Below are 16,372 nucleotides of genomic sequence, written 5' to 3' on the forward strand. Positions count from 1 at the left end.
TTCACTTGGTTTTCACTCTGGCTGACAAATTCATCTATCCAATTCCTCTTACCACTGCTAGTTCCTTCTGTGGTATTAGTACCAGCTTCTTCAGCCTTTCAATGTGTACTAAAGAGAAACAATCTTGGACCATTCTGATTGTATTGCATGTGGCAATCTAATAAATTTATTTTAAATATGTATATTCATTCTATCAATTTTGTTTTTCTAGAGAACATTACCATGTACACCAAAGGCAGAATTCTGAGCTAAGGGATAGTGACAAGGTGCTAAATGGAATTTGTCATGCCTTTTAAAGTATGAACATAAATGTGTGGCTTCTTGCCCCAGCAAGCCTCTTTCCATCTGGATGCAGTCCCTACCATCCATGTATAAAGCAAAGTAAATAACATGTCAGTGAGAAAGAATAGCAGAGTCCCAAGGACACCGGGATTAGTATCTCTCTTTGGTTTTATAGTGGACTAATGCAACACACTGACCTCTTTGCCAACATCTTTGACATCTGGGTGTCCTGGGAGAGAGGTGCTTTGGGAACTGCAGATGTTTGCTGTGAGGGTCACTCACCTGAATGTAAATAGGGTCCCCATGTCCAACATTGACAGAAGCTCTGCTTTTGACTTGGGGAAAGAGAGTCGGTATCGTAGTGTCTCGAATGCGGGAATAATCATTGCTTTCTTCGTGTTGGCAAGGTCAAGCTGGATGACAGACTTCCTAAAAGAGATATAAACAGAGATATAGGGTGCCATGGATGTCAGATCAAGTCTCTTCCTTGTGAAGATAAGTTGATGGACAGTCCAGGGAGGTTAAGCAACTGTTCAAATGCCTCATACAGAGCACAGAGAGGAACTGACAGGTTACCATTGCTAACCCAGAGCAGGCTAAACAGTAGAGGCGGGTCTACTGCCCACAGAATTGCAGTGTGCACTACTATCACAGCCAAGAATAGAAGGGGAAAGTCTCAAAGAACCTATGTCCACCTCTGCTACAACACTACAAGTCATAGAAGACCAGGGATACAAAACCAATGAGAGGAAAGACCACCCATGACCCCTCAACTCTGGGGTAACCCTGACCCTGAACCTGCAAAGTAGGTAGAAACCCTTTCCATATATGGCCAGCACCAGTCAAGGTAAGTCAGAAGTCTGATGGATTACTTGGAAGAGTTCTCCAACTTCATTGACTCCCACCCAGTCTTCTGCTCCTCAGAACCTGGCTCCTGCCCCTGAGTTGGACTGTTGGCTACCAGTTCCAACACTATCTCTTGGAAAAGGAGAAAGGCTCAGAGATAGCAGTATAGCATGATACTTTTAAGAAACACAAACTGCATTTGAATTCTGGCAATGCTACTTTGAGTCTTGTCCTGGTCAAATAACTGAGCTTCTCACTACCTCACATTTCTCCTGCCCAGAATAGTGACAATAATTCCTGCCTACCGTAGATGAGGCAATATCACACCAAGTAGTACACATGGTAGGATGCACGTATGCAGTGATAAGAAGAAAGTATCATCTGCAGTTTTGTTATTATTCTGTGGCCTGATCTACTGATCTACTTTTGGCTATGATCTTAGTACTTCATGTTGTATATAGTCATACCACTGACTTTAGGATCTTAATGCACTCATGGACCTTCTGTGTCTATTTCTACAATAGAAAAAAGAAAACAGCTTGAAAGGCTTAAGGGAATGGCAGACACTGGAAGGCATCTTGAAAAATCCTGGGAGAAGCAGCCTTCATAGCCATGTGAAGCCACTTCACTTAACAAAAGTTGGAGTCTGAACTTAAAGCCCGGACTAGAGATGATATTCAAAGAGAAGTCACATTCTGTTTTAGTCACTGTGTTAACCTGGTCCAAGGCAGAGCAGAACAGGGCCACAGGCTGAGAAGCACATAGTCAGGACTTTATAACAATTAATGGTGATTAATGGTGATGAAGACTATGAACCAGGACAGATAAGGACAGATTTCTGAGACCATTCTTTTAGTCTTATGCGACTTTGGTGAATAGATAAGTGGTGTCCAAGAAGTATCCTGGAAGCTCATCTTGGAATCCCTTGAATATCACTATATTGAGTCCTTATAACTACAGTGATACACAGCCCCACATCACTACTACAGAAGTTTATAAAGGATGACAGAAGACAGATGTCTGTAAACTATACTCAGCAAGTCTGAGAGTCATGGGTGTCAGTCAATCTGTCCTGGCCTGCATTCTTCTCCCCCTTGTTTGTCACATATCTACAGTTCCTTCCTCTGTGGCCAGATACCTAGAATCAGGCTTTTATAATAAACCTACATTATATACACAGTTGAGCCCTTTACCTTTCTCCCAGAAAAGGTATGGACCTATTTTAGATGTAAAATAAGAATCTAAGTCTAAAGAATATTCTTGGGTCCCTGGGACTCTAGGGCATAAAAATGTTGGAGGATAGAGTAGCTTGAATGTAATTGACCCCAATAAGCTCACTGCGAGTGGCACTATTAGGAAGTGTAGCTTGGTTAGAGTAGGTGTGGCCATGTTGGAGAAAGTGTGTCACTGCTGGAGCAGGCTTTGAGGTCCGCTACGCCCAAGATCTACGCCCACTGTCTCAGTTCACTTTCTGTTACCTGCAGATGAAGATAGATTAACTCTCAGCTCCTCCTTCAGCACCATGTCTGCCTGCATGCATCCATATCCCACCATGATAATGGACTAACTTCTGAAACTATAAGTCACTCAATTAAACTTTATAAAAGTTGCTGTGGTCATAGTGTCTCTTCATAGCAAAAGAAACCCTAAGACACAAGATATTGCTACTTAGTCAGTGATCACTGTACATCCATCCATCATGTGCCAGCTACATAGAAATACAGCCACCACACACTGCCCAGATAGTACTTACATGATGGCATAAATGGCTCTATATGCTAAAAGTCTGAGGACAAAGATCTCTAAATTTGAAGCAAGACTGCATCTGTGGAAACTTAAGCTATAAATTGCATGAAAATAGAGTAGGAGGTAGGGAGGGCAAAATTATGAAGGGAACAGGACATTCATTTATATGCATATATAAACATGAGGTTCTCTATATAAGCCCCAGCTATTGCAATCACAGTTACTAATATGTATGTGTGCTTACATATTTCTGGGTGCATTGTGTGGAAGCCAGAGGTCACTCTTGGAATATCTATCATTCCTCATTCCATCTTGTGTTTGGAGACACTGTCTCTCATTGGGAACCAGGGCTTGCCAATCAGGTTAGGTCAGCAAATTCCAGGGATCACCTGCTTCCGTATCCCCAGTGCTGGGTTTATAGGCATACATTACTACATTCTGCTTTTTCTTGTTTAATTCTCAGATCAAACTCAGGTCCTCAAGCTTGCCCAGGAAGCCTCTTTTCTGACTGAGCTTTTGGTTCCCACTTGCAGCTACCCTGAAAGCCATTTGTTTTAATGCCATGCTCAAAACTAATTCTCCTTTCTAAAGGGCTATTTATAAAAGCTGCTCTCAGAGCTGCCTGCTCTGTCTAGGGGTATATACTCGGCCTAAGGGAAAAAACACATTTCTCACCCTTGGCAATTTATATAGAAACAGAGCCTGGGAGACCACACAGATGACTTTGTTGGGCCTCTGCAGGTTTTTGAACTTCTGTTGCAGAGATGCCTAGAGCTGCTCATCTTAACTTTGGTCTCACTGCACTGGCTTTCCAATTCTACTTTGATTCCATTAGAAGATACTTACCATGTGATTTATTTTTACTATAATTATATTCTTATAACAGAACTGCTATCTGTTACTTACAATCAAACACTAAATGGATATATTGCAAAGCCTATATTGCAACAGACAGACCCAATGTGCAGCATACCTTATAAATAGGCTCTGGTTAGTTCCTTTCCCGCCACAGAGAGTATCTGATTCTGCAGGGATTTCTACAAATTTCTTTGATCTCACTGAAACATGAACTGCCACAAGGATATTTCTGTTCCCAGATTGAGTCATTTTGACTCAGTCTTCTATACCAGGTATCCACTGCATGGTCACAGGAAGATTGTCCTATCACTTCTAGCCTTCCTAAGACTCACGAGGAAGAAATGGAATGATCCTCATGTCAAGGAACATGGAGGTACCTAGATGCCAAGCCCAAGTAAATGTTCTCTAAAGAGGTGTGGTGATTTGAATGCAAAATATGCCTTACAATTTCTAGACGTGATCTCAAGCTAGCGGTGTTGTTTGGGAAGATTTATGTGGGTAGCCTTGCTGGAAGATGTATGTAAATTGAGGATAGGTTTGGAGATTAAAAGTCTCACCTATTTTCAGTATGCTTTCTCTGCTTTGTGCTTGTGGCAGAAGATATAAGCTCATAGTCTCTTGTTCTGCAATCATACCTGCTACTTGCTGTCATGTCTCTTTGCCAGGATGGATGTCTATCCTTTTGGAACCATAAGCCCAAATAAACCTTCTCTTCCTTAAGTTGCCAGTGATCATGGTAATTTATCATAGCAACAGAAAAGAAACTCATATATGAGGATAGAATCCCCTTCACTTAAAATGGGGTCACATCCTGATATACTCATCATACATTGAAAGCATGGTGTATGGGAAATCCATTTACTATGCCTAATCTAGTTAACATCATAGCTTAGTCTTGTAGCACAGTGTGGAGTATCAGTTGTCCCACACCACACAGTTGACTGGAGCTTCTGTCACTGTTCAGCCTAGAATCAAGAGAAGATTCTATGCTAATTGCTTGCTGGGAAAACCCGCAAAATTCAAAATCTTTAAGTATGGGTTCTGTAGATACATCATTATATAGTTGAAAAATCAAAAAGTTAACCATCATAGATCAGATACCATTTATCTGTTTCTCATGTCCATGAGAGAAAAAAATGAAATAGTTCCACGCAGTTACCCAACTGTCCTGAAGGTGGCGGGGCATTTGTAAGGGAAGGTCCTGCAGTGAGAACTGGCAAAGGAGTCCCAAACTGACAACTGTGAGCCTGCCATGGGGTAGGGAATTCATTCCTGTGGAACATCTACTATAACCCAGCAGTGGGATATCAGTGCCCCTTCTTTGGCTGAAAAAAAAAGAAAAGCTTTTTCGGGAAAGTTTTGGGAAATGGAGCAAGCTGCCCCAAGTCATGTACTTGTTCAAATGAAGGTCTGTGCGGTTTCTACATGGCCCCTGACCTTACTAACAGTTCTGTGATCAAGCATGAAAGCTGGGTCTCTAACAGCTACTTTACTAGACACAGATTGGGCTGGAAGAGAATTTGGTGATACTCTGCAGCTCTGCCTATGCATAGATACAACTTCATTATTTTCCAAATGAGCTGTTTGTTTTTGCTATAATATTAGCAGTTGCTAAGCAACTGTTCAGTGAGCTGAAATGCTAAACTTTTTTTTAGGAACTAAGAGAGACCTTAAAAAATGTAACATAAGCAGGAGTTTTGGATGCAGGAATGAACTGGTTTGCTGTCCAGTAAGCAAGCTATGCAGGTAGAAGGCCATTTTCTCTTCTTTCTGACATTAATCCTTCACTTCCCTGGGCCCTATGTTTAGTCACCTATAGAAGTGTTTACCTCAGCTGGCAGGGTTTCCAGGGTGTGATATTTGTGGTATTACTATTTGGAGGTTAACAGAGTTTGAATAAAACATTTTTGCTACATTTACATGTGAAAAAGTGAGTCTCTACCAGGTTCTACTGGCCTTCTTGGAAACTACATATATTGTAGCAAATAGTACCCTGAAGCTCATCTTAAACTAGTAATAGCACACTGCTCTCAAATGTACCCATGGGTGATTAACATCAGAAGCAAATACCTGGTAATCACTATATATTTTTTCTTCAAGCAAATCAAATCAATATAGCTGTCTACATTAAAAAATGAGACTGAATTTATTTTGGCCTTCTGATTGAATTTTTACAGACTCTCAAAATTCTGGTGTCTAGAAACAATGTAGGTTAGAGGTTACACACTGGTGAGCAGGTGAGAGAGGAATAATGTTGCCCAGAGATATAGTTTGGTTCCATAGCATTAAAAACTCATTTTCAAATATTTGCACGTTTTTAAGATTTTTATTTTATGTATATTGGTGTTTTGACTATACATATGCATGTGTGTCACAAGTGAGCTTGGGTTTAAGAGAGGGTCAGTTCTCTGGGAAAATGAACGGCTATGAACTACTACTCCTTCACTTTCTTGGTACCCAAGTTTAGCCACCTGTAGAAACGTGGAAAGGTACTGGGAACTGAACCCATGTCTTCTGTAGGAGCAACAAGTGCTCTTAACTGCTGAGCCATCTCTCCAGCTGCCTATTATTTGATAATATTAAAACATTAGAACACATGAAAACTCAGGTCCTCTGAGAAAACATATAGAGTGAGTAACTACAATCCTATTCTAACAGAGGTAATTCCATACCTGGGGAGATGGCTCTTGCTCAGATAAGTCTGTGAACTCTAAATAGTAAGAAAGTGATAGGGTTTGAAGAGCAATCTGTAATATCCCAAAATTTCTGATGAGATTCATAAGGTGACCCTTGAACTAAATAAAACAGATAGTGGTGAGACATGTTGCCTAGCACTGAATTGCCATTAGCAATTTTAAGTCTTTGTCCAATGACAGATACAGATATAGAAGAAACAAACACCTATTCCTATGTGCTGTGTTGTAAAACATGCTGCCCATGAGATAAAGTTGGGAAATGGGCCACTGAGATGAGAGTAGGGCCTGTTAACTTTCAATTCATTGTGGTAAAGACTTCTCAGGAAAATCCTAGGTTATGGATGGGCAGGGCACAGTCCTCTAACCTCTCTCTTCTCAGTCTAAGCCAAGGATGGCCCTAATTACCTAGTTATACCTCCAGTATGTAACCTAGCATCTTGCTAACTGTCAAAATTCCCAAGCTTAGAGGGATAAGGCAGAGTTGAGAGTATCTTCTGATCATATGGGGTACGGGGTGCCTTGTCCTACATACTGGAATTTTGTCACCCAGTTGGAGTTGGACCTGAAGAAAAATCAATGAATGGACTCTGGCAGAGTCAGGAGTCCTAATTCACTCACAGGCTTTGAATCACAACTCTGTGCTGTAAGGTTATATTGCTTGGGGTCAGTCACCCTTTCATTCCCTGACAGCTGAGGGGGCTCGTCCATGATTACCAGGAAGGGACTGATATCTCAAACACCTTGCAATGAAAGTCTAATGTGCTAGAGGTTGAATGTGGATTCAACCTTAACAAGGATGCCTTCTCTTGCTGGAGAGGGAGGGAAAAATGGAGGGAAAATGGGAGGAAAAGGGGTGTCAATATCTGGAGAACATATCCTGGGCAGCTAGAAACCCCAGAGTAGTTAGGCAAGGTCTGAGAGAGGGACCTGTCAGACACTGCTTCAAGTCTTATGGCTGCAAGGTCTCCAGACTTAAAACTGCTATTTTGCCTTTTCAAGTCTTAAAGACCCATGATGCAACACACAGGGCAGCTCCACATGCTTCTGAGGATTAGTATGTGCATCTTAAAAAGACAATATGTACAAAGCATCTCTAGGGATATGGGATTCCAGCAGGCACTATCTTAGACACAGAGGAAATCCATGCTGACAAATGACAGTTGAAAAAGGGCCCTTTAACAATGTTTTTGAACCACGTATACCCAGTGACTTTACTTTTCTCCCACGTACAATTTCCAGCCATATGAATTCTACAGTCCCTTTCAATTCATATTGTTTATGATGCTGCAGTAAATGTAATTCTCTATAGAGCCACCCAGCCTTATACCAGTGTACTCCTTTCTGCCCTGCTATGTAGGGATAGGTAGAAAAGATCACTGGAAATTCATATGGTTCTAATATTAGGTGTCCTGTGCTGTGACTCCCTCTGCTCTAGTTATGGAACATAGAACAGCATCGTCCAGTCTTGTTAAGCAGCTTCCCATTTGTAAAATGAAGACAAAAATATGATCTGTGGCATGGACCACGAGAAAAGGAAACAGAATGAGATCTTATCTGTCAATCACTTTCAGGTACACATCAAGTGCTTCAACATATGTTAGGCATCATAATTACTTAGGTCTGCTTTAAAGAGCAGGCAGTGATCTTTTGAGAATGGTTACAGGAAGTCTGTCTGCTGGAAAACTGGAAGAGGGGCAGGCATTTTGAACAAAAGGAATTTTTCTATACAAAAATTAACATGTCACTATGGAAACTCAGACCCAGTCTATGCATGGGACAATAGAACTTTGTATGCATCTTCCAATCCTGTAGGAACCCTTTAACAAGGGTCCAACTGTAGGGAGGAACAATCTCTGGGCAGACCCCTTTTCCTTTTTGGGTTTCAGTTGCCCTACCTATAAAAGGTGAGTGGCAGACTGGACAATGGTTCTAACTGAGGACCTTCTGCTCTAGTTCTTCATTATCCTATGTGAATGCCAGCCTGCAGAGTGAACAGAGCAGTCAGGTCCCCTGGGGTCCTTACCTGAGGTACTCATAGAGACCATACATGGGCAGGAAGTCAATGTCAGATAAGAACACGTAGGGTGTGCTGATGTGCTTCATAGCCACATTGCGCAAGAGGTTGACAGGATAGAACTGACCCTCCTTATACACGATGTGGTAGCCCACATTGTGGCGGCTCATGAGCACCTCGGATCCCTGGGCATAGCGGAGGAACTGCTGGGCTTCAGCATCGGACAGGTAGAGGGCCAGGCTGATGGGCCCCTCCCAGTGTTTACAGATGGCCTCTAGCATCTGGAGTCTGGAAAAGAGGGGAAGAAAGCAGCATCAGCATACCACCTCTGAGTTTCTGTCTCTAGCATGTCCTGGTCAATCAGCTGCAAATCCAAATCTCTTGACTAAATATGACTAAGTCCATTACCAGTAAAGCAGACACAGAACACCCACCTTGTTGATCCTAATCTTCCTCTACTTGCAACTGATTGCATGACATGTTTCCCATTTTAAGCCTCATATTCATCTCCACTCACTCTAAGTTTCAGATTCATCCTCAAAGATGCTATGACTTGGCTGGGTTTTCTACCCAAGGTTCATAGATTGAAAGTCAGGACCTCTGTGTGGTGGTATTGAGACTTTTAAGAGATGGGACTGAGGGAAGGTAGCTCAGTCATTTTGGGTGCCACACTTAGAAGGGATGAATGTAGCTCTCATTGGATCTCAGTTAATTCTCACCAGCATGGGTTATTAAAAAGTGACTCCCTTTGCTTCCTTTCTCACCAAAGATCTTGCCTTCTTTTGGAAGTCCACTGCTTTTCATTTAAGAGACAGGTGAAGGTGGGCACCTTTACTTCCAGCACTCAAGAGACAGAGCAGGTGGATCTTTGTGAGGTCAAGGTCTGTTTGGTCTATAAAGTGAGTTCCAGAACAAAACAGGTGAGATTTTTGAGATACTTTATCTCAAAAAACTAATCCCCCCAAAATGAACAAGGAGACAGACAGACAGACAGAGAGACAGACAGACAGACAGACACACACACACACACACACACACACAGAGGCCTTTTTAGATGACGCTGTTTTGCTTCCGGCTTATTTGTCATGTTTTGACAGCAAAGGGGGCCCTATGGTTCCTAACATTCACATGCATTTCTGTTCTCCTTGTCAAACACCTAGTTCCCTAGAGTTTGAGCAGACTGCTACATTTTGGATTTACAGTTTCTAATGCTGTAAAGTAAATAGATTTCTTTATAAACATTTAGCCTCAGATATATTGTCATAGCAACACAGAATAAATATTGCAACTGAATATGTGTGGGATTATAGCATAAGGTTTGAACTCTTCTAGTCCAAACCCCTATTCTTTCTCAGCGAAGGCTTAAAAAAGATTGTGGGTCTCCTAAAACACTGACCATCTCCAGAAACTTGGTCCAAAGCAACAAAATGAGAAATAACTATAATTATTGACATATTCTGGTATGCTAAACACCTTCCAGAATTCTCCCAGCACACTTGTACAACTTCTTGTTGAAAACAATGAGGCTCCACCTTTATTTGTGAACTTATTGACCTGATATATAGATATAGGTAGAGATATAAACAGTTACCTTAATGGGGTCTTGGAGTGGGTGAGAAAAGAATAAAATGAATGTTTGGTGAAAGTAACAGAAAAAACACAGTCAAGTGTATGTGAGGTACCTAGGGTGGTGTCATATTCAGTTTTCAGAATTTCCTGCTCCTGGAAGCCCTGAGCAACTTGGCAAAGCTAAGCTAGGCCTGGTGGCTAAGAATGCCTTAATTCAGGAGGCAAAGGCAAGAGAACTGCTGTAAGATCAAGGCTAGCCTATGGGTTATAATAGTCCAGTCATCCTCGGCTCCAGAGTGAGATGCCATCTCAAGAAAACCAAAAAGTGTCCATTTTGATCACATGCTCCCTCACTCCCAGTACAGCTGGCCTTGGTGAGCTCTCATTAGATCAGTCCCACCGTCTCAGTGGGTGGATGCACCCCTTGTGATCCTGACTTCCTTACTCATGTTCTCCCTCCTTCTGCTCCTCATTTGGACCTAGAGAGCTAAGTCCAGTGCTCCAATGTGGGTCTCTGTCTCTATCTCCATCCATCGCCAGATGAAGGTTCTGTAGTATGAAGGCTGGCTTGTTGGGGTTTCTGTCCCTCCCAGTACCCCAACAGCCGGCAAGCAACAAAGAAAAATTACACACAGGACTCCATAAGGTTATAAACTGATTGGCCCATTAGGTCAGGCTTCTTGTTAACTCTTATAACATATATTACCCCATTATCCTTATCTATGTTAGCCACATGGGCTCAGTACCTTTCTCAGTGTGACAGCTTACATGTTGCCTCTTCGGTGGTCTGCGCAGGAGTGGCTGAGAGAGAGCTTCTGCTTCCAGAATACTCCCAGTCTCTTTGCTCCACCCCTACTTCCTGTCTGGCTTTCCTGCCTATACTGCCTGCCTGGCCAATCAGCGTTTTATTAAAATATGATTGACAGAATACAGATAATTCTCCCGCACCAAGGTTCTATGGTGGTATGCAAAATATTCATCAGTATGGCTATGGGCCAAGGTCAGTTCAGGCACCCTCTCCTCTGCTGCCCAGGGAACAATCTGGGGACCTCTCCTTGGACCTGGGAACCCCTCTAGAATCAAGTCTCTTGCAAACCCTAAAACGGCTCCCTTAGTTGAGATATTTACTTCCCTGCTCCCATATACATCCTTCCTCCTTCCCACCCATCCCATTCCCCCAAGCTATCCTGAATCCTCCCCTTCTTCCTTCTGAGACTGATGGAGCATGTGATCAAAATGGACACTCTGAACATGGCTGGCAATGAAGGCTGACTGAGAAGCCAAGGACAATGGCACTGGGTTTTGATTCTACTGCATGGACTGACTTTGTGGGAGCCGGGTTTGTTTGGATGTTCACCTTTATAGACCTGTATGGAGGGGGGAGGACCTTGGACTTCCCATGGGACAGGGAACCCTGACTGCTCTTAAGACTAGAGAGGGAGGGGGATGTGGGGAGGGAAAGGGGGAGGGAAAAGGGAGGTGGGGAAGAGGTGGAAATTTTTAATAAAGAAAGAAAGAAAGAAAGAAAACCAAAAAGTAAATCAAAATCTAGACCAAACAGAAACAAACACATTAAACAACTTTGCAGGGCTACTGTGAAGTGCTGAGGGGATGGAGGAGTCACATGAAGTCCAAAGAAAGAACAGCAACAACAAAGGTGTCTCCAACAGGAATGAGGCAGCAAGCAGATTTGGCAATCAATCATGAAGATTCTATTTCAAAGACATCAGATCATCAGAAATGTCTGGTGTATAAAGCCTGTGCAAAAGACACAGCAAAAGCCTATTTCAGTGCTTTTTCTTCTGCTCAGTAAGAGGTTGCTTTCATGTAATCAGTAATCTCCTTGTCCGAGTGCCCGCTTTATTGGGGCAATTACCAAAAAAAACCGATTATGTGCATAGAAATGCATGGAAACAAAAGGAACAGACATACCTGCCTCTGTTCAATGTCATTCACCCTGGACTTCCAAACTTTCTTTCAATGATTCTATTAGTGGATACTGCCCTGATCTGCTGCTTCTTTTACTGGGAATGATTAAGAGCCTCACCATGGTAAAATACCTTTGTTTTCTGTCCCGTTAACCACAGTCAATAAAATGTGATTTAAAGGCTGCTAGATGCATGGACCCTGAACTTGTGGGTCCATTTCTGAAGCAGGTTTCTGCTTTTGTCTGGTCCCTGAGCATCTTTCTTGATGCTTCTGTGGAGGTGGGGGACTCTGAGCACCCACAGAGAACAATGGCTACGAAACCTTTCGGATTTGCTTCAAATCCTCCTGTGTCGATAGAAGTGCTGCTGGAGGCATGGGGTGCAGGATGTGTGTTTGATTTGAGAGAAGATGGTTTAACTCTGTCTGGTTTTGAATCTGCATTTTATAAGCCAAGGAGCAGGCCCCATCTGGCACAGCCTTACTCCAAGATCCATGAAGGTTTTGGAATGAAAATATAGTCAGAGTACTTAACGTTCTCAGGAGAAAGGTGCTGTTGACACATAAATAAGCCAAACTTTAAAGAAGATGGTGCCAAATGTTTTCAGGAACCCTAGTGAGGCACAATTGCTTCATCTAGCCTCTTCTTCCCCAGAGCTGACCTTTCAGCAAGGATATGCAAACTAATAAACTGAGTTTCCCAGCAAGGACAATGATAGTATAAAAGGTGATACTGTAATGAACTTCTTACTACCAGGTGCCAGCCAATTGGTAGCTGTTATCATATTTATAATATTCATAGTGACTATCAAGTGAAAGAAGGGAAGTGATTCTGTGAGTCAAGCATATGTAAATTAGAAGGGTGACTGGCAGGACCCATGCATCTCCTGGGAGTACACAGGAGTGTAGAGTTTTTAGTATATGGCAAAGTACTGTTGAGTTGCTTGCTGTAAGATAGATCCAGCAAGAAGATTCTGCTCTATCGATAGTCCATGATTCCCCAGAAGGATGTCTGGTTTTGGGTCTTTTCTTTCATGGTCTTACTGATGTTGCTAGAGGGATTTCAATGGTCATTTGGCCAAAGGAGAATAATGAGAGGATGGAGAACAATTCCTCTGGGGAATGTGTGAAAAGATGAAACTAATGGGAATAGTATGGAAATAGATAAACGTTCCTATGCTTCTTTACTCCTATTTAGCATAATTTTATGACTACCCCAACTTGCTGTAAAAAGAAATTGCTTTAGTTGAACCCACTAAGGAATACTTAATGTGTCCTGTTGATTCCAGGAAATATTTCTTGGATAGATGATATTAGGAACTTATTTGTATGTAGGCAACTGAAAATTGGGAACATCTGATTACATAGAGAAGGTTTAAAGTCTATATTATGCCTAAAATACCTGTTATAAGATCAAAGGGACATGGGGAAAGTGTACTTATAATTAAACCCAGAAAACTTAATGCTTACTATGCTACATGGTTCAAAAACTACACCAGTCCTCTTGAAGAATGAAACACTTTTAGATTTGTTTCTTTTTTGTTTTTTTAAGTTTATTAAATTATAAAAGTTTCCATTTCCGCCCCTCCTCTTAAGACTCAATGTCTAGTACCTTGTAACCAGAAAAGACAGCTGGCCAGAATATTTTAGTTAAAATAAAAAGACAGAATCACCTGCTAACCTCAGAGGCCAGCTGTTTCCTGCCTGACCTGCCAAGACAGGTGGTGCTCTTTGAGTGTAGAATTCATGATCTGTGACTAACTTTTGTTCCTCAGACATGGAGGGAAAAACTAGGTAGAAGGATTGGGAAACATTTTGATGTAATCTTGAAAGTTCTTGAGACTAAGTTTTACATGCCTTGTTGCACATAATGGTTTCATTATTAGAAGGACAAATAAAAGGGGTCTTTTCTTAAAAAGACAGAGTATGTATAATCAACACATCACTGTGCATGTCTCTACTCTTTCCACACTAACTCCATAACTACTACTTGGAACTCTGGCATGTGGTGCCCAAATGTGGACTTTATACTCAAGTATGTTTAATGCAAAGTTTGACCAAAATCCAGGTCACTAGCCAATGGATAGGTGTTAGGATCATAACTGACACTCCATGTATTTCATTCTCCTTGCCTGCTTCCCAAATAAATATGTGTGTTAGTTTCTTTTCTTGCTGATTTGAACAATAGCTGACAAAAAGAAACTTAAGGGAGTCAGGGCTTATTTTGGCTCACAATTTTTGAAATGGTTTTCACTGTTGGAAAGCCAAAGTGGCAGGAGTGTGAGGCTGCTTTATAAGATGTCTGCAGGCAGGAAGCAGAGAGGAGAGAGGAACTTCTGCCTGCAGTGATCCTTTTCTCCACAAGGCTCTACCACCTAAAGCTTCTATAACCTTCCAAACTAGCACCAATAGCTGGGAACAAGTGTTTAACCATTTGAGCCTATGGGAAACATTTTACATTCAAACTACAATAAATGTGTTCTTTTCATGTTCTAATCAGTTAGTCTCTATTCCTTTCCCTTCCTTTATTTTCTCTGACTCTGTGACAAAGGACTATGTTTCTCTCATGGCTGTTGTAATTCATTCACACCTGGTCCTTAAGGAGTATCCACCCCATATATGATATCAAATGACATAAAGCTCTGTGCATCTTTTTGATCCCTGAGCTGGAAAGATGAGACAGTCAGGAGAGGCAGATCTGGGCAAACCCATTTTGTTTGTTTTTATTTTCTTATTGATTTTTTTTTATTGAGCTCTACATTTTTCTCTGCTCCCCTCCTTGCCTCTCCCCTCCCCACTTCAACACTTCCCCAAGGTCTCCACACTCACAATTTATTCGGGAGATCTTGTCTTTTCATACTTCCCATGTAGATTTCTTTACTCTGTATGTTCAGTGTTTTGATTATTATGTGTTGAGAGGACTTTTTATTTGGAACTAGCCTATTTGGTGTTCTGTAGGCTTCTTGTATATTCATAGGCATACCTTTCTTTAGGTTGGGAAAGCTTTCTTCTATGACTTTGTTAAATATATTTTCTGTGCTTTTGAGTTGAACTTCTTCTCCTTCTTCTATGCCTATTATACTTAGATTTGACCTTTCATGGTGTCCCATATTTCCTGGATATTTTGGGTTAAGATTTTGTGAGAGTTAATGTTTCTTTAACTGATGAATCTAATTCCTCTATTGTATCTTTAGCGCTTGAGATTCTCTCTTCCATCTCTTCTATTCTGCTGTTCATGCTTGTGTTTGTGGTTTCTGATTGCTTTCTCATGATTTCTGTTTCTATAATTCCTGCTGCTTGTGTTCTTTATTGTCTCTATTTCAGATTTCAAGAAGTTCTGAATAGTTTCTTTTATATGTTTGACCTCCAGGAACATGGAGTGACCTATGGGGTTGCTGGACTGTGGCCCTGACTGCTCCATGAGAACCTCAGATCCACTGATAACGGAAATCACCAGACACACAGACAGCCCCAAGTACACCAGATAGAGGAAAAAATGGGTAGACAAGGTAAAAACACCACAAAGAGCAAGATGACACCAATGAAAACTAGTGTCCCTACAATAGCAAGACTTGAACAACCAAATATACATGAACCACAAGAAAATGACATAAAAATAATTTGAGGTGAATGTTTGAGTCCCTTAAAAAAGAAATAAAAAATTCTCTCAAAGAAATGGAGAAAAAGACAAACAAAAATTTGGAAGAAATCAACAAATCCATTAAAGAAAACCAAGAAAAAGCAATAAAACAGATGAAACTATTCAAGACCTGAAAACCAAAATAGAGACAATAAAGAAAACACAGACGGAGGGAAAATAGAAGTGGAAAGTATGAAAAGAACAATAAGGAATCACAAATGCAAGCAAAAACCGCAGAATGGAAGAGATGGAATATCAGAATTCAAGTGCTGAAGATAAAGGAAATAGACTCATTGATCCAAAAAAATTAAATTGAACAAAAGCTTAACACAAAATATCAAGGAAATATGGAACACTGTGAAAACACCAACCTAAGAATAACAGAATAAAGGGAAATCCAATAAAAAACACAGAAAACACATTTAACAAAATCATAGAAGAAAATTTTTCCCAACATAAATAAAGATATGCCTATGAAGATACAAGAAGCTCACAGAATATCAAATAGACTGGATAAAAAAAGTCCCCTCAATACATAATAATCAAAACACTAAACATACAGAGAAAAGAACAATTATTAAGAGCTGCCAAGCAAAAAGGTGAAGTAACATATAAAGTCAGAATTATACCTGAATTTTCAATGGAAACAATGAAAGCCAGAACATCCTAGTCAAGTATTGTGCAGACATTAAGAGACCAATGACGCCAGCCCAGACTACTATATCCAGCAAAAGTTTGAATGTCCATAGAAGGACAAAACAAGATATTCCATGACAGAATCAGATTTAACCAATA

At 41.1% G+C, this 16,372-nt stretch overlaps 1 protein-coding gene across 9 annotated transcripts in view; it reads right to left on the minus strand.

Annotated features, from left to right (window-relative positions):
• The window catches only part of Large1 (LARGE xylosyl- and glucuronyltransferase 1), a 439,219-nt gene that overhangs the window by 9,016 nt on the left and 413,831 nt on the right, over nucleotides 1-16,372 (minus strand). For all 9 annotated transcript variants that reach the window (XM_048438254.3, XM_087900594.1, XM_048438256.3 and 6 more), the window contains 2 exons: nucleotides 8,452-8,730; nucleotides 565-711 (listed from right to left, as the gene is read on the minus strand). In XM_048438254.3, coding sequence (XP_048294211.3) covers nucleotides 565-711; nucleotides 8,452-8,730 — 426 coding nt within the window. The remainder of the gene's footprint in view (nucleotides 1-564; nucleotides 712-8,451; nucleotides 8,731-16,372) is intronic.

The sequence above is a fragment of the Myodes glareolus genome, chromosome 22 (assembly GCF_982192425.1).
Source record: "Myodes glareolus chromosome 22, mMyoGla1.1, whole genome shotgun sequence".
NCBI classification, from domain to species: domain Eukaryota; kingdom Metazoa; phylum Chordata; class Mammalia; order Rodentia; family Cricetidae; genus Myodes; species Myodes glareolus.